The 15,392-nt window shown below is 47.5% G+C and overlaps 1 protein-coding gene across 6 annotated transcripts in view; it reads right to left on the reverse strand.

Moving 5' to 3' along the window:
* ARHGEF18 (Rho/Rac guanine nucleotide exchange factor 18) overlaps positions 1 to 15,392 on the reverse strand; it is a 93,801-nt gene that overhangs the window by 22,365 nt on the left and 56,044 nt on the right. For all 6 annotated transcript variants that reach the window (XM_033854506.2, XM_033854508.2, XM_033854509.2 and 3 more), the window contains 4 exons: positions 3,783 to 3,921; positions 2,178 to 2,290; positions 1,879 to 2,019; positions 294 to 544 (listed from right to left, as the gene is read on the reverse strand). In XM_033854506.2, the coding sequence (XP_033710397.1) occupies positions 294 to 544; positions 1,879 to 2,019; positions 2,178 to 2,290; positions 3,783 to 3,921 (644 nt within the window). The remainder of the gene's footprint in view (positions 1 to 293; positions 545 to 1,878; positions 2,020 to 2,177; positions 2,291 to 3,782; positions 3,922 to 15,392) is intronic.

The following is a 15,392-nucleotide window of genomic DNA, read 5'->3' on the forward strand; positions in this document are numbered from 1 at the left end:
ATGGCTCTGGTCCAAAAACCAAACAGCCGTCGAGACCAAAAAAAATGAAAGCCAGCCAACCAACCAAACAAAAGCCTAGAACACCCACTGGGTAGCGTCTAGACGAGTGCGTTCGCCGTTTAGGTCTTTGTGTTTCTGGGCTGGTGGCAGGATGCGCGGCTGTTAAGGGGCCGGGACTGAAGTCCTCGGGGGCTGGGGCTCCCAGTAAGTGGGGGGCATGTTCTTTCTGCATTGGAAGGAAAGAGACGGGGCAGGGGCTGGTCCAGGCCCTGAACCGCCCTGGTCGCGCCCACCTGCTGTACCAGGAGGTCCCCGATCTTCTGGATGATGTAGTTGCGGTCACTGCCCTCCTCCAGGGACTCCTGACGGCGCTCCTTCAGCCGAGACAGGAAGTGGCCGTGCACCTCCAGCAGGTCGTCTGCGCCCGGGAAGAGGAGGCTGACGGTCTTGGAGCTGAACTGCAGCTCCTCCCGCAGGGCCCTGGAGTAGACCTTCAGCATGATCTTGAGCGTCCGCACGTGGTGGGCCTCCGTCTGCATCAGCTCTGCAGGGACAGGGACGCGGGACTTAGTGGTGCGGGGCCAACGCCCCGGCTCGCCTCTCCCTTGTCCCGCGATGGGCCAGGCCGGCTTCTCAGGCTTCCGCGAAGCCCTCGCCCTGGTGGTCTCACAGCCCAGGGGCCAGGCTTCCTGTCCTCCCCGGCCCAGCAGTGCTGGGGGCCCAGCTTAAGGGGACAGCGAGGGGTGGAAGGATATCAGGAAAGAGAGGACCCGGATGTGCGCTGGGACCTCAAATGCACAGGAGGGGTTCCTGCCTAATATTAACCGAAGACGTTTCCAGGCTGTTTGAAACAAGAAGACTGTTCTGACCAACACCCCTCCCTGGGATGTGAAACTTACATGTCAGAGACATGCCCCAGACTATAACTGATGGGAAAAGTGGAGCTCCAGGGAGGATTTGAATTCACTGTTAAAGGCAAAGAAAGATTCTATTTTGTGATGGAGCTCCTCTGCCGTTTAAGTCAAGGCCTTGAAGTTGTTAGAGATGAAACAGAAGTCAGTGGCGCCGGCCGGGGCCAGGGTCGCCAGCCACAGGGCTGCAAGGACTCTGCACTTGCCCAGCAGTGGAGACAGCGTGACACAGGGCTGCCCAGAGGGAAGCGACGGACTGCACTGCCCCCCCGCCCCCTCTAGGCAGGACTCCTGGCCGGGCTCAGGCTCTCCTCTCCACCCACACCCCAACCTGCTCTGGCCCTGGCAGGGAGCTCAGTGTGCAAAACGTGGAAGGCAGTTGAGTGTCCACTGGTGAGTGGACACCACTGAGCAGTGCTGGGGGCCTGGAGGGACCGAAGCGGGGCACCCAGCCCAGGGATGGGTGGTGCCTGGGAGATGTGGTTTCCACGGTGACTGCAACATCCCATCTAAGGACAGCGGCTGCCCACGGCCAGGTTTTCCAACAGCCGGTGGGAAGGGGCGCCCACCCCGGAGCAGCGCTACAGTCACATGCAGAGAGGGACCTGCCTCCAAAACCTCCACCACGCCCGGGCCTGTCTGTGGTCACCAGCGATGGCTGGGACGGGCCCAGGAGGTCTTCTCTCCTGGGGTCACCAGCAAGGTAAGGACGAGTCAGGACTGGGCATTCGGCCATTCCTGTCCTCGGGGACTGGTTCTCACAAAGCCCCGTCCGGCCACCTCCTTCCCGGCCCGGAAGGCAGGGCTACCCTGGGGCAGTAGGTGGAGTGGGCCACACAGTCTCAGGGAGGGTCAGCGGTGGAGCCCTGGCTCCCAGATGGAATTAATAAATTAAAAAAAAAAAATCTAGAAGAAGAAGAGGGAGGAGGGGTAGGAAGTGAAGGGCTGGCGTGGCAGGCCTCCTTACCATAGAGCACATCCTGCCTTTTCACCACCTCCCTCTTCTGTTTCTTCACATATGCGGGGTCCACGGAGAGGCTCCAGGACTCAGCCTCGAACTCGTGGGCATCTGCTTCGATCACACGCCTCAGCGAGGCAGTGTAGGGGTCTGAGGGAAGGATAGGAGGCCGCTGCTCAGGGGCCCGGGGCCTTGGCAGGCTTGGGGCTGCCCCTGCCCGTGCCGCCTGGACGCCCGGATGTGGGTCTCGGCGCCTCCCAGTGAATGGAGACCACCTGACACTCGAGAAAGAATCGAGGTGACGGTACCTTCTATAAAGATGGAGTCAGCGTTCAAAGACGTAAGTGAAAGAGAGTCATCGGCTGCCTGCTTGAACTTCAGAGACACTGTGTCGGTTTCATCCATCTCTCCTGTGACTGGTCTAAATGGAAATCATAAAACCAGTCATTTAAAAAAATTGCATCACACACACACATTCTACAAAGGCAACTCACGTTATTACTCAATCTGATTAGATACTATTTAAGAACTTTCTGGCTATCAACGTAAGCCTTAACTCACAGATCATTTTGAAAATTAGGAGACTATCTGTCAATGTGACATCAGGTCTTCCATCAAAACTGCCTGTTTTTTGGGGGGAGTACAGTTGATGTACAATATTATATTAGTTACAGGTGTATAACATAGTGATTCACAATTTTTAAAGGTTATACTCCATTTACACTTATTAAAAAACAGTGGCGATATTCCCTGTGTTGTATAATACACCTGTGCAGTTTATCTATTTTATTTTTTAAAATAAATTTATTTATTTAATTTATTTATTTTTGGCTGCGTTGAGTCTGTTGCTGCGCGTGGGCTTTCACTAGTTGCGGCGAGCAGGGGCTACTCTTCGTTGCAGTGCTTGGGCTTCTCATTGTGGTGGCTTCTCTGTTGCGAAGCATGGGCTCTAGACATGAGGGCTTCAGTAGTTGTGGCACGCGGGCTCAGCAGTTGTGGCTCATGGGCTCTAGAGCGCAGGCTCAGTAGTTGTGGCGCATGGGCTCAGCTGCTCCACAGCATGAGGGATCTTCCCGGACCAGGGCTCGAACCCATGTCCCCTGCACTGGCAGGCAAATTCTTAACCACTGTGCCACCAGGGAATCCCTATCTATTTTATACATAGTAGTTTGTGCCTCTTAATCCCCTGCCGCTATCTTGTCCCTCTCCCCTTCCCTCTCCCCACTGGCAACCACTAGTTTGTTCCCTATGTCTGCCATCAAAACTAACTTTAATCTAATGTTCAAGTACATTCTAAGGGCGCATTCATTATATGCTTCCTTTCCTGGCCACCGGAGCCCTCAGGAACCCCTGGAATTCTTTCTGGCCAGAGTAGGGTGGACACAGCCTCATTCCCACTTGAGATTGGAGGGAGAATCCTTTCTAGAGGAAAAAGAAAATCAGCTCCTCTCCCCACCGACTCATCCAAGGATCACTGCAGTGACATTTCTTTTCCTTTTTTACATGAGGTTTTCTACCTGAACGCTGCTGAATGCAATATTACAAGAACCACCTCAAAGTCCTAGGAAAACCAGATTAAGGCATGAATAACAGGACACAGACTTTGCGGCAACCTCAGTGGACTTCCAGCCTCGTCTGGAGGACACAGAGGAGCCCTGTCCAAGGGTCCTTCAAGAGCAGGAAGCAAACTGGCTCCAAATGGCCGAGGACCCCCAGAACACATCATTTTTGATAAAGGAAAAGGAGTGACTCTCCAAAGCAGGTGTTAACAGCAATCTCACCGCTTGGTGGGGCTCTCCCTAACCGCCCCCCCAGGGTCTCCTTCCGGAGAGGCTACCCTCGGGGGTCCCTGAGGAACGCCACCCCTGCTCCCTCCCTTCGCCAGCCCCTGGCAGAGGGGCTACCCGACTCACCCAAGTCTCGTCCCCGTTCCCGCCGGGCTGGGTGCTGGCTGTGGACCCCCCTTCTGCGAGACCGTCATGCCGACATTCCTGGCCAGGCCCGGGCTGCCATCGGACAGGAGGGTGGCCCTCGGGTGCTCCTTCAGGGATGCTGCGACGGAGGCAAAGACAGAGTTGGTGCTGAGGAAGTGGGCAGGGTAGCGGAGGTGGCCCGTCCGGAGGCCCCTCTCTGACTGGGGCCGCAGCACGGACAGAATCTTGGAGGTCAGCAGCTCGTTATCCAGAAAGACGTTCTCGCTCCATTTCCTGGGAAAAGAGCTGTAGAACGAGAGCTCGGGGCGGCTGTGGAGCGAGCTGGCCCCGTCGCTGCTCTTGGAGTGTGCGTTCCCCATGGTCACGCTGGGGGCACCGAGACCTGGCCGGGCTTTGCCGTTTTTATAGCCCCGGGGGTGATCCTTCTAGAAATGGAAAGCTGCTTCTCGTATTGTATTGGCTGAAGCCTCGGGTATGGACAGCAGGAAGTTGGTCCCCGCTGTGACCGTTTAGTGTGGAAATCGCACAGTATTTTCTCCTCAGGTAAAAAAGGAACAACACGACAACTCCTCCACCCCGTACCCCTCCGTCTTGGTAGGGGGTAAAAAGCAAAGGGCGGTTTACATCCACCGCCAAGAGTCTTAAGATCACGGATTGGGAGCTGGTGCCGACATCACACACATCTCAGATTGTAATTAATCTGAGACCGGCTGTCAGGATGATTCTGAGATGCAGAGACCATGGGGGTCTCTGGTGTTTGGCCGCACGCGCCACTGTTCCTAATTGCTCTGATAGAATTTGACTCCCAAGGTTGATGAGAGGCCCTGATCCTATATTATAAGGTGATCGTAAACCAACCTAACACACGACAGGAGCCCCGAAGGGTTGTCTGCCCTCATCTGCTAGTTAAGAGTTGGGATATTACTGTTGATGCCAACTACCTCCAGTAGATCATATACTTGAATATGTTCTTCCCATATGTTATATGTTAATTCATTCGATCCTCTCAATAAATATCAAGGTATGCAATCTTATCTTCACCTTGATAAATAAGGACAGTGAGAATTAAGAAGATATGTACAATGTCCAGTGCCACTTATATTTGATAAATGAAAGCCCATGACATCACTCACAGGACTACCTGATTCAAATCTGCAATTTTTTTCATACTCGGTACTAGCAAGAATTCGTATGTTCTGTTAAGGTCATAATCTACAGACAAGTATTGATCTATTACAATTATACCTGAAGTACATGACTGTACTGGATTTTGGATACATACAACCAAACACATACATACACACACATAACAAAAACAAAAACAAACAACAACAAAAACAGAAATCTAGCATCAGACTGGATATTGAATAGAAAGGATGTTGAACACAAGTAAGAGACAAAGAGTCAAATTATTTTAAAAAATAGTGTGATATTAGAACAAGTGTTTAAAGAATGTGAATGTAATTTTTACCTTTTTTAATTAAAAAATATGTATTGAAAAGAAAAAAAAAAGAGTTGGAATGTTCAGATGTATTGTACCCACTGATCCTTCCCCATCGATGGAAAGATGCAGCTCTTTGAAAGCCAGGCTGTCATTAATGAAGCTGTTTTTTTTTTTCCTCCTCCTATTTGACAAGTCGACCATTTAAGTCAAGCCTAGTTGTGACGGGCCGCTTGGCTAATCTATTTATTCTCAGGGTGAAAGCCACATTTGAAAGCTTTGCTCTAAGACAAACAGCAGCCTTGAAAAGAAATCTGGGGACTTCCCTGGTGGTCCGCGCTCCCAATGTAGAGGACATGGGTTCCATCCCTGGTCAGGGAACTAAGATCCCGCATGCTGAGCAGCATGGCCAAAAAAAAAAAAAAGAAGAATCTGTCCAGTGGCCTTCCTGACCCGGCTCCTGGGTCCCCAATGCACCCACCCACCAGTTTCTCTATGTCACACAAGGAAAGTAGTTGGGACTCTGGTTCTGAGCAGCACGGAGACTACGTGATGCCATTTGGTCAGTGACCTCAAACATCCTGACGTCATGATCATAAACAGCTAACAACGGCTATTATCATAGTAGACAAAGGTGACGAGGCTGTTCGTTCACATACCAACACGTGTTTGCAATGGTGAAAATCATAAATCGAGGCCTCCACGGTCCAGGGCAGGCACTTCCTGGCATTTCTACGCCCAGTGGACTCCACCCAGGCAATTATGATCTGGATGTACAAATATGGGACAAATGCTAAAATGAAGACTTTGCCCGGCATCCTGGTGCGGCTGAGAGATTGTTCCTGTGATCCGAGGTCCTGCCTGAAGTCGGATGGATTCTGCTTTAATCCAACAGCCCACGGGAGGAAAAGTCACCCTAAACACCCTCTCAGAACCACTGGTTCCAGAGACTTTTTAGAAAATGATCGGTAATGCTGAATCTACGATAAATGGAATTAGATCTTCCTTGGATGATTAAGACACTTTGAGGTTTTCATGTCTTGGGGGCCATGATTAGGGGCCCCAGGTACAACTGGACTCAAAAGGGTACAAGGGGTAGAATTCCAGCTAAAAGAATGATGAACTAAACGTATGATATAATTTACTTATTCTGATCACTGTCTGCCTCCCCAGTGGAATGGAGGACAGTGCCTCCCACGAAACAGGTGCCAAGAAATCACTGTTTCACGGGATTTTATTTAGCCATAAAAAGGAACGAAATTCTGACACTTGCTACAACATGGACGAAACGTGAGGACATGGTGTTCAGTGAAATAAGTCAGACACAAAAACGACAAATACCCTCGGATTCCACTTCTAGGAGGTCCCAAAAGGAGTCAGGTTCATAGAGAGAAAAATTAGAATGGGGGGTTCCCAGGGGCTGAGGAAGGGGAATGGGGAGTTTTGCTTAACATGGACAGAGTATCAATTGGGGAAAATGAAGAGTTTTGAAGCTGGATGACGGTAGTGGTTGCCCAACACTGTGAATGTACTTAATGCCACTGGATTGTACTCTGGTTAAACTGGTCAGTTTTATGTTTATGTATATTTTACCCCCTTTTTTTTTTTTTCTGAATCAAAACCCCACATTTGTTTAGTTATTTATTTTTGGCTGTGTTGGGTCTTCATTCCTGTGCGAGGGCTTTCTCTAGTTGTGGCGAGCGGGGGCCGCTCTTCATTGTGGTGCGCAGGCCTCTCATTCTCGCGGCCTCTCTTGTTGCGGAGCACAGGCTCCAGACGCGCAGGCTCAGTAGTTGTGGCTCATGGGCCTAGTTGCTCCGTGGCATGTGGGATCTTCCCAGACCAGGGCTCGAACCCGTGTCCCCTGCATTAGCAGGCAGATTCTCAACCACTGCACCACCAGGGAAGCCCTACCACCGTTTTTTAAAAAAGAAATCATTGTTTATTTAGGGTGATGGAATAGTCCTGCCTCTTGACTGTGGTACTGGTTCCTCACACGTACACCTGGAAAACATTTCATAGATATATACACTCCCCTTTCCCTCACAAGAGTGCAGGTAACAACGAGCAAAACCCGAATAGGGTCTGTCCCTGAGCTGGTAACATTGTATCAAGGTCTTGGTTTTGCCACTGGACTATGGTTACGTGAGATGTCAGGAGTGGGGGATGCCTGGTGGAGGGTACACAGGAAGTCTATTTTTACAACTTCTTGTAAGTCTTGAACTACTCCGGAATAAAAAGTTACAGTCAATTCTTGTTATTCGTGGTAGAGACTGAATTAGCTAATACGGAACCACGGCTCCTATGGGAGCTTCTGGCTGCACTTTTGCCAACCATTCATCCTGTAACCTTGTTTTATGTGTGTTTCTATTGAAAAGCGCGTTACTTAACATACACTGTTGATTCATTGACATTGAACGTGTGTCTGAACGAAGCTGGTCTAACACAGATTTTCTCTGTAAGGCCCACTGTAGCCTTCTTGTGCTTAAGACCACTAGACAGCACTTCAGCGCTATGCTTGGGGGCCCCTTTGCCAAATCACCAACAAAAAGCTCCCCCCCCACCAAAAAAAAGGGCAAAACATGTGGCACCAAATACACTGCAAAAAGGACACGTGTTTGCAGTATGAACTGAAGCAAGAATGCTGGGCACGGCCTGTTCAACCTCAGCTGGGAACGTGCGCCTTAGTGATTCACATTTTTCACCGCAAGTGTCTGCACGTGACTGTGAAAACACCCCACAAGTACTGATTGGAGGGTTACAAATACATTTTAGCCAGTAGGTGAATTTGCAGAGACAGAATCCTGCATCCATACAATGGAACAGTGCTCATCTAAAGAAGAAATGAGATGCTGAAACATGCTCCCACGTGGATGGACCCGGGAAATATCCTGCTGAGTGAAAGTGGTCAGGCACACAAGCCCATGCAGTGTAGGAGTCCATCTATAGGAAACATGCAGAATAGGTAAATCCACAATGACGGAAAGTAGATCAATAGGTAGGTGCCTAGGACTTGGGGAGATTGGAGGGTGACAGCTAATGGGTATGGGGCTTCTCTTGGGGATTCTAAGATTGATTGCAGAAAAAAAAAGGGGGGAATTCCCTGGCAGTCCAGTGGTTAGAATTCGGTGCTCTCACTGCTGAGGGCCTGGGTGCGACTCCTGCTTGGGGAACTAAGATCCCCCAAGCTGTGCAGCATGGCCAAAAATAAATAAAATAAAATAAAACAAAATAAAATAAATTGATTGCAGTGACTCTGAATACACTAAAAGCCACTGCACTGGACACTGAAATGGGTGCACTGTATGATATGTGAATTACATCTCAGTGAAAGCTGTTCAGCGGATAAACTCCTGTGAAGAAGGGCTACCTTTCTGCAGGAGAACAAGCCCAGTGATTTGTAGGTTTCACACCCAGTATGACTTAGTCATGCTGCCCCTGGCTCTGAGACAGACAGGAATCTGTATTTATCCTGCCCTCGTGTTTTCCTAAACCAGACAGCCATGGTGGGGCAGACAGTGGGTGGTGGGTCGCTGGGATCTGGGCTGTGCTGTGTGCACAGCCATCGAACCCGATTCAGAGCTTAATTAGCACCGCCTGCCCACCGCTGAGAGGTACCATCGATCGGCATGCTCCTGGCCCGCTGCGGCAACCGGTCCACCACAGAGGGGACCCAGAGGAGAGCCAGGAATGACAATGAGAAGTGAACGGTGAAAATGGAAAAAGTTCTTGGCCCAGAGGAAAAAACACACCCGTTCTCAGCCACAAACAGACAGCAGCATGTTCTCATGAATTTTTTTTTTTTAAACCTGTTTTGCCTCGGTTTCTTGAAGAGTGGTCTCTGTGAGCAAATCAGATGACTAAGCTGGTGTGACAGCTACGATGATCCCACTTTGGGATTTTACTTGGACAACAGACCCCACGCCACAAAGTTCAGGTTAATAGGGGCTAATTTCTAGCGTACTTAGGCTCCCGAGTGACCTGCAGTCTATAAATCCTCTGATACACAAGCACAACCCCATCAGCCCTTGGGGGAACGTAAGGACCCACGAGGGAAGTCCATGAACAAGACTTGATAGTTAAGAACCTGTTGAAAGTCATTTTTCAAGGAAACTCATTATGACGTATCAAGTGACCATCTTAATTGGGCTTAAACTGTCCTTTATAATCTAGAAGCATACTGGCTTCTAGAAACACCAACTTCCAAGCAAGAATTTTATATTCTAACCAACAAGGACCTACTGTATAGCACAGGGAACTATACTCAATATCTTATAATAACCAGTAATGGAAAAAAAATCTGAAAAAGAACATATAGATATATATACGTATAACTGAGTCACTTTGCTGTACACCTGAGACTAACACAACACTGTCAATCAACTGTACTTCAATTTTAAAAAAAAGAATTCTATATTCTAAATGGCAGATTCCTCCTGCTGCTCGATGGGAAAGTAACTGGAAACATCTTTGGGGGGCAGCTGGGCCCGGGCACAGAGGTCCCTGCGGTTTTCTGCAAAAGGCCACGCAGGGGACTTCCCTGGCGGTCCAGTGCTCCCAATGCAGGCAGCCTGGGTTCTATCCCTGGTTGGGGAACTAGATCCTGCGTGCCGCAACTAAAGATCCCGCATGCCACAACTAAGAAGTCCGCATGCCGCAACTAAGACCCGGAGCAGCCAGAATAAACAAATAAATAAATAAATATTAAAAACAAAAAAACAAACGAAAAAACCACCAGCCGCCCGGCAGTTTCAAAGGCTTGGCTTCGAAACAGCTGCCCCTTTTCTCATATTTGGTGAGGTCCTAGGCCCCCCTCCCTGCCCCCATTCTTTGTGTCTTCGAAGACTTTTCTCTCAGGCTGCGAGTGCCACCTGTCTCTGGAGAGTTCTAGCAAGCACGGGCTGCGGGCGAGTGTTCGAGAGACAATTAAGAAAATCTGATACCAAATGAAGTTTTCAGTTCACAGTTCCCAGCTTGGCAGCCACCTGGGAATAGACTAAATCAATGCCAAGACAACTCATTGATTTCTCTGCCCTGCTTCAGTTGGATGTTACAAAAGCAAGACAGCATAAAAAAGAAAAAAAAGAAAAATACAGGAGGGGGAAAAAAAAAACCCCAAACCCCAAACCTTAACCCCATGCCTCAGAGGACAAAGAGAGAGAAATAAAAAAAGAAAAAAAGAAAAAAAAAAAGGCATATTGGGGCTTAGAAGTGTGAGCCAGAAAGAATACTCTTCGTGAACCTGAAATTAAAAAAAATACACAAGCCCCCCACCCACTCCCAAATTACGTCAAACCCAGCAAACACCACTTAAAAAAGAATTGTGGGATCTTCCTGACTGTGGGTGCAGAAGACTTAAAAATCACAAAACAGTATAAAAGTAGAAATAACCTGTACTGCTACCACCCACAGTTAATTGCTTCTGGAATGAAGATTTATACGTTGAGAATTAATGTTTAATAATGAGTGATCTAGAGATCTGTGTTGAAAAATCCCTCATGTATAGCAAAAGGATAATATGGTAGCAAATATATATTTTTGGCGTAAATATCATGCAGGACATGTGGGTTATACCATCAAGCGATATGCTTGCAAATCACTATTCTACAAAATAGTTCGTATTATTCTATGGATAATTCCGGAAGTTAACGCAGAAAGAACTAATGGCCATGTCCGTGGGCATAAAAATGAACCTCAACCTAAACTTCATGCTTTTCACAAACAAGAATTCAAAATGGACCACAGATTTAAACAGAAAATGTAGAACTATAAGACTTTTCAGAGCTAACATAGGAGAAAATCTTCAGGAACTGGGGCTTGGATGGGTGAAAGAGTTCTTTGCTATGACACCAGAAGCCTGATCCACAAAAGAAAAATATATCTTTAAATTGACTTCGTCATAATGAAAAACATTTGCTTGTGGAAGATCTGTTAAAAGGATGAAAAGATAGGCTACAGAGTGGGAGGAAATATTTTGCAAACTGCCTATCTGACGAAAGACTAGCATTTAGAATGTATGACGTGCTCTCAAAATCCAACAGTAAAAATACAAATAACCCATTCAGAAAATGAGCATAAGAGATGAAGACTACATTTCACCGAATAAGATATACATACCGTAAAAAAGCATGTGAAATGATGTTCAACATCATTTAGCCATCAGAGAAATGCAAAACCACCGTGAGCCGTCACTACCAGAATGGCTAAAATAAAAAACGGTGATGATGCTAAATGCTGGTGAGGATGTGGAGAAACTGGATCACTCATACATTGCTGGTGGGAATGTAAAAGGGTGCAGCCGCTCTGGAAAACAGTTGGGTGGTTTGTAAAGAAAACTAAACAACTGCATTCTTGTGTATTTATCTCAGAGAAATGCAAAACTCAGGTCCAGATAAAAACCTTTACATGACTGTTCGCAGCTGCTTTGAGGCCAAAACAGGAAACAACACAGATGTCCTTCACTGAGTAAATGGTCAGACAAACTGCGGTCCACCCATGCCACGGAATACTCCTTGGCAAGGAAAAGGAACTGTTGATAACACACAGCAACCTGGGTAGATCTCATGGGCGTTATACTGAGATAAAAGACAATCTCAAAAGGTCACCATATGATTCCATTTATGTAACATTCTTTTTTTTTTTTTGGCTGCACCGAGTGGCTTGCGGGATCTTAGTTCCCAGACCAGGGATCAAATCCAGGCCCCCAGCAAGGGAAGTGCGGAGTCCTAACCACCGGACCACCAGGGAATTCCCTATGTAGCATTCTTGAAATGACAAAATTATAGAGATAGAGAAAAGATTTGTGGTTGCTGGAGTTATCAGTGGAGGGGGAGGCGGGCGCATGAAGAGTGGGTGAGAATATAATGCAGAAGTTCAAGGGCAATCTGTGGTGACGGAACAGTCCTGGATCTTGAGGGAAGTGGCGGCTGTGGGAATCTACACATGTAATAAAATGGCATTGGACCAGACTCACATATTGTCCAGATGACAATTTCCTCGTTTTGACATCCTATTATATTGTAGTTACAAAGAAGTAACCAGTGGGGGAAACTGCACGAGGTACACGTGACCTCTCTGTACCACCTTTGCAATTTCCTGTGAATTTGTAATGATTTCAAAAGAAAAAGTGTGAAACAAACAAAAGCATCACCACCAACAAAAAAAAAGAAAGAACACTCATGCCCAAAGTCGTAAACAGCTCCGGCTGCCATAATAAAATAACAGATTGGGTGGCTTAAACAATAGAAATTTATGTCTTACAGTCCTGGAGGCTGGGAAGTCCAAGACTAAGGTGCCAGTAGATTCGGCCTTTGCTGAGGGCTTGCTCCCTGGCTTCAGATGGCCACCTTCTTGCTGGGTCCTTACATGGTAGAGAGAGTGTGAACAAGCTATCTAGGGTTTTTTCTTATAAGGGCACTAATCCCATCATGGGGGCCCCACCCTCATGACCTCATCTACTCCAATCACCTTGCAAAGGCCCCATCTCCTATTACCATCACACTGGGGGGTTAGGGATGCAACATGGGAATTTGGGGGAACACAATTCAGACCAGAACACAGTGAATAAAGCTGTGTTTCCTGCGAACTCATTTAATTCCAGAGCTTCTCTTATCACTCACTGGACACCTCAGCAGAAAGAACAAGCAGACTTCCTCTTTCTTCCCTCCCTTCATCTCTTAGAGGGAAGGCCAAAGGGCACAGCCTCTTAAGAAGAATTCCTGCAGAAGGTGATGGACACTCAACTGAGACCTCAGAGAGCAGTTCTGATGGTCAAGGAGGAGGGTCTGGGAATAGTGCTTTATAAGAAAGCAGGCTTGGAGACATTCAGAGAGGGTTACAATGAAAACGAGACATGCCCGAGGACCTCATGGCGAGTCACCATAATTTGGGAGAAGAGACTGTGAGAGTATAAAAAGTAATGAGAGGGACTTCCCTGGTGATCCAGCGGTGAGGACTCGGTGCTTCCACCGCAGGGGGCATGGGTTTGATGCCTGGTTGGGGAACTAAGATCCCAAAAGCTTTGCAGTATGGCCAAAAAAAGAGCCACCCAACAGGATGTGGGGCTGCTCCACTAAGAGTGGCCAAACGCAAGACTTTGTCCTGGCTGGAAACCTGGGAACTTCATGCAGAAGCCTCTGCCAGGGGCCACCACGTAAAAGAGAAATGCACAAAGGTGTGGATGGTAAGAAATTATACCTGGCTGAGAGAGCTGCCAGATGGCCCTAGGCCAGCCATCCCTGCCTGTCCCTGACCTCATGGGAGAATCTGCCCTTATTGAGTAAATCCCCAACATCACCGCAAGGCATAGAAAAAATTCACTTTGGGGACTTCCCTGGTGGCGCAGTGGTTAAGAATCTGCCTGCCAATGCAGGGGACATGGATTCAAGTCCTGGTCTGGGAAGTTCCCACATGCCGTGCAGCAACTAAGCCCGTGCACCATAACTACTGAGCCTGTGCTCTAGAGCCCGCGAGCCACAACTACTGAGCCCGCGAGCCACAACTATTGCGCCCACGTGCCACAACTACTGAAGTCCGCACGCCTAGAGCCTGTGCACCGCAACGAGAAGCCACCATAATGAGAAGCCTGTGCCCTGCAACGAAGAGTAGCCCCTGCTCGCCGCAACTAGAGAAAGCCCGCATGCAGCAACGAAGACCCAACGCAGCCAAAAATAAATTAAAAAAAAAAAAAATTTAAAAAAAAAGAAAAATTTACTTTGTTATTAGCATGAATGATAAATACACTCAGCCCTCGGTATCCGGAGGGGATTGGTTCCAGGGCCTCTAAGGATGCCAAAATTCCAAATTCCAGGATGCTCGAGTCCCTCACATGAAATGGCAAAGTATCAATACAGTTGACCCTTGAACAACACGGGTTTGAACTGTGCAGGGCCACTTATAACGGATTTTTTCCCCCACTAAATATGCGCTATAGTTCTACACAATCCGTGGTTGGCTGAATCTGAGGATGTGGAGCCACAGATATAAAGGGCCAGCTATAAAGTTATACTCAGATTTTCGACTGCACAGAGGGTCAGCGCCCCTACCCCCCCCCCACCCCCGCACTGTTCAGGGGTCAGCTGAATCTGCATAGAGCCTATGCACACCCTCAGGTATACTTTAAATCATCTCAAGGTTACTTATCACACCTAATACAATGTAAATGCTAGGTAAATAGTTGGCTGTGAGCGCAGCAAATTCAAGTTTTGCTTTCTGGAAGTTTCTGGAGTATTTCTGATCCTTGGTTGGCTGAATCAAGGATGTGGAACCTGTGGATATGGGGGGGGGTGCAACTGTACCTTGTCTGCTTAGCTAAGAAACTGTGCCCAACTCACTGTCTGCCTGTGTCTAGAGAAAAGGGAACTGCGTGATCTTTTATGCGTGTGTATCTTGCTGAAAATTAATCTGAGTAAAAGATTTTTGGAAAGCTCAGGTCTGAAATGACATTTCGCTGGGTACACCTGACATTTGTGAATGTTACGTTACTGAACGGGGCCTGCAACTTAGGAAGCATATGTACCTTAAAATTAAAACAGAAACAAACAATAACAAAAATGAATGGCCAAGGAGCTTCCTCTCTCTGAAATGGGTTGGTTGGCAGATAACCTGGAGGTTCATCAGCTGAATGGCATTTTCCTTTTCTCCAATGACATCAATGAATATGTTGGTACCAAAATGCAGTACTGTTTTATAATGAGTAGATGCCTGCCTATTGTGATTATAGATAATTCCTCCTTTGTTTGGTTTTGTGTTAAGAGTTTACTTTTGAGAAGAAGAAGAAAAGAGGGGTTTATTTCAAAGACCTGATATCTGAGATTAAAGGGGGAAGGGGGGTCTTAAAAATTTGGAAAATGAACCCAGACAAAACTATAATTCAAAAAGATACATGCACCCCAATGTTCGTAGGAGCACTGTTCACAATAGCCAAGACATGGAAGCAACCAGTATGTCCATTGACAGAGGAATGGATAAAGAAGATGTGGTACATATACACAATAGAATATTACTCAGCCATAAAAAAAGAATGACATAATGCCATTTGCAGCAACATGGATGGACCTAGAGATTATCATACTAAGCGAAGTAAGTCAGACAGAGAAAGACAAATACCATATGATATCACTTACAGGTGGAATCTAAAATACGACACA

This window comes from Tursiops truncatus, chromosome 3, assembly GCF_011762595.2.
Source record: "Tursiops truncatus isolate mTurTru1 chromosome 3, mTurTru1.mat.Y, whole genome shotgun sequence".
NCBI classification, from domain to species: Eukaryota; Metazoa; Chordata; class Mammalia; order Artiodactyla; family Delphinidae; genus Tursiops; species Tursiops truncatus.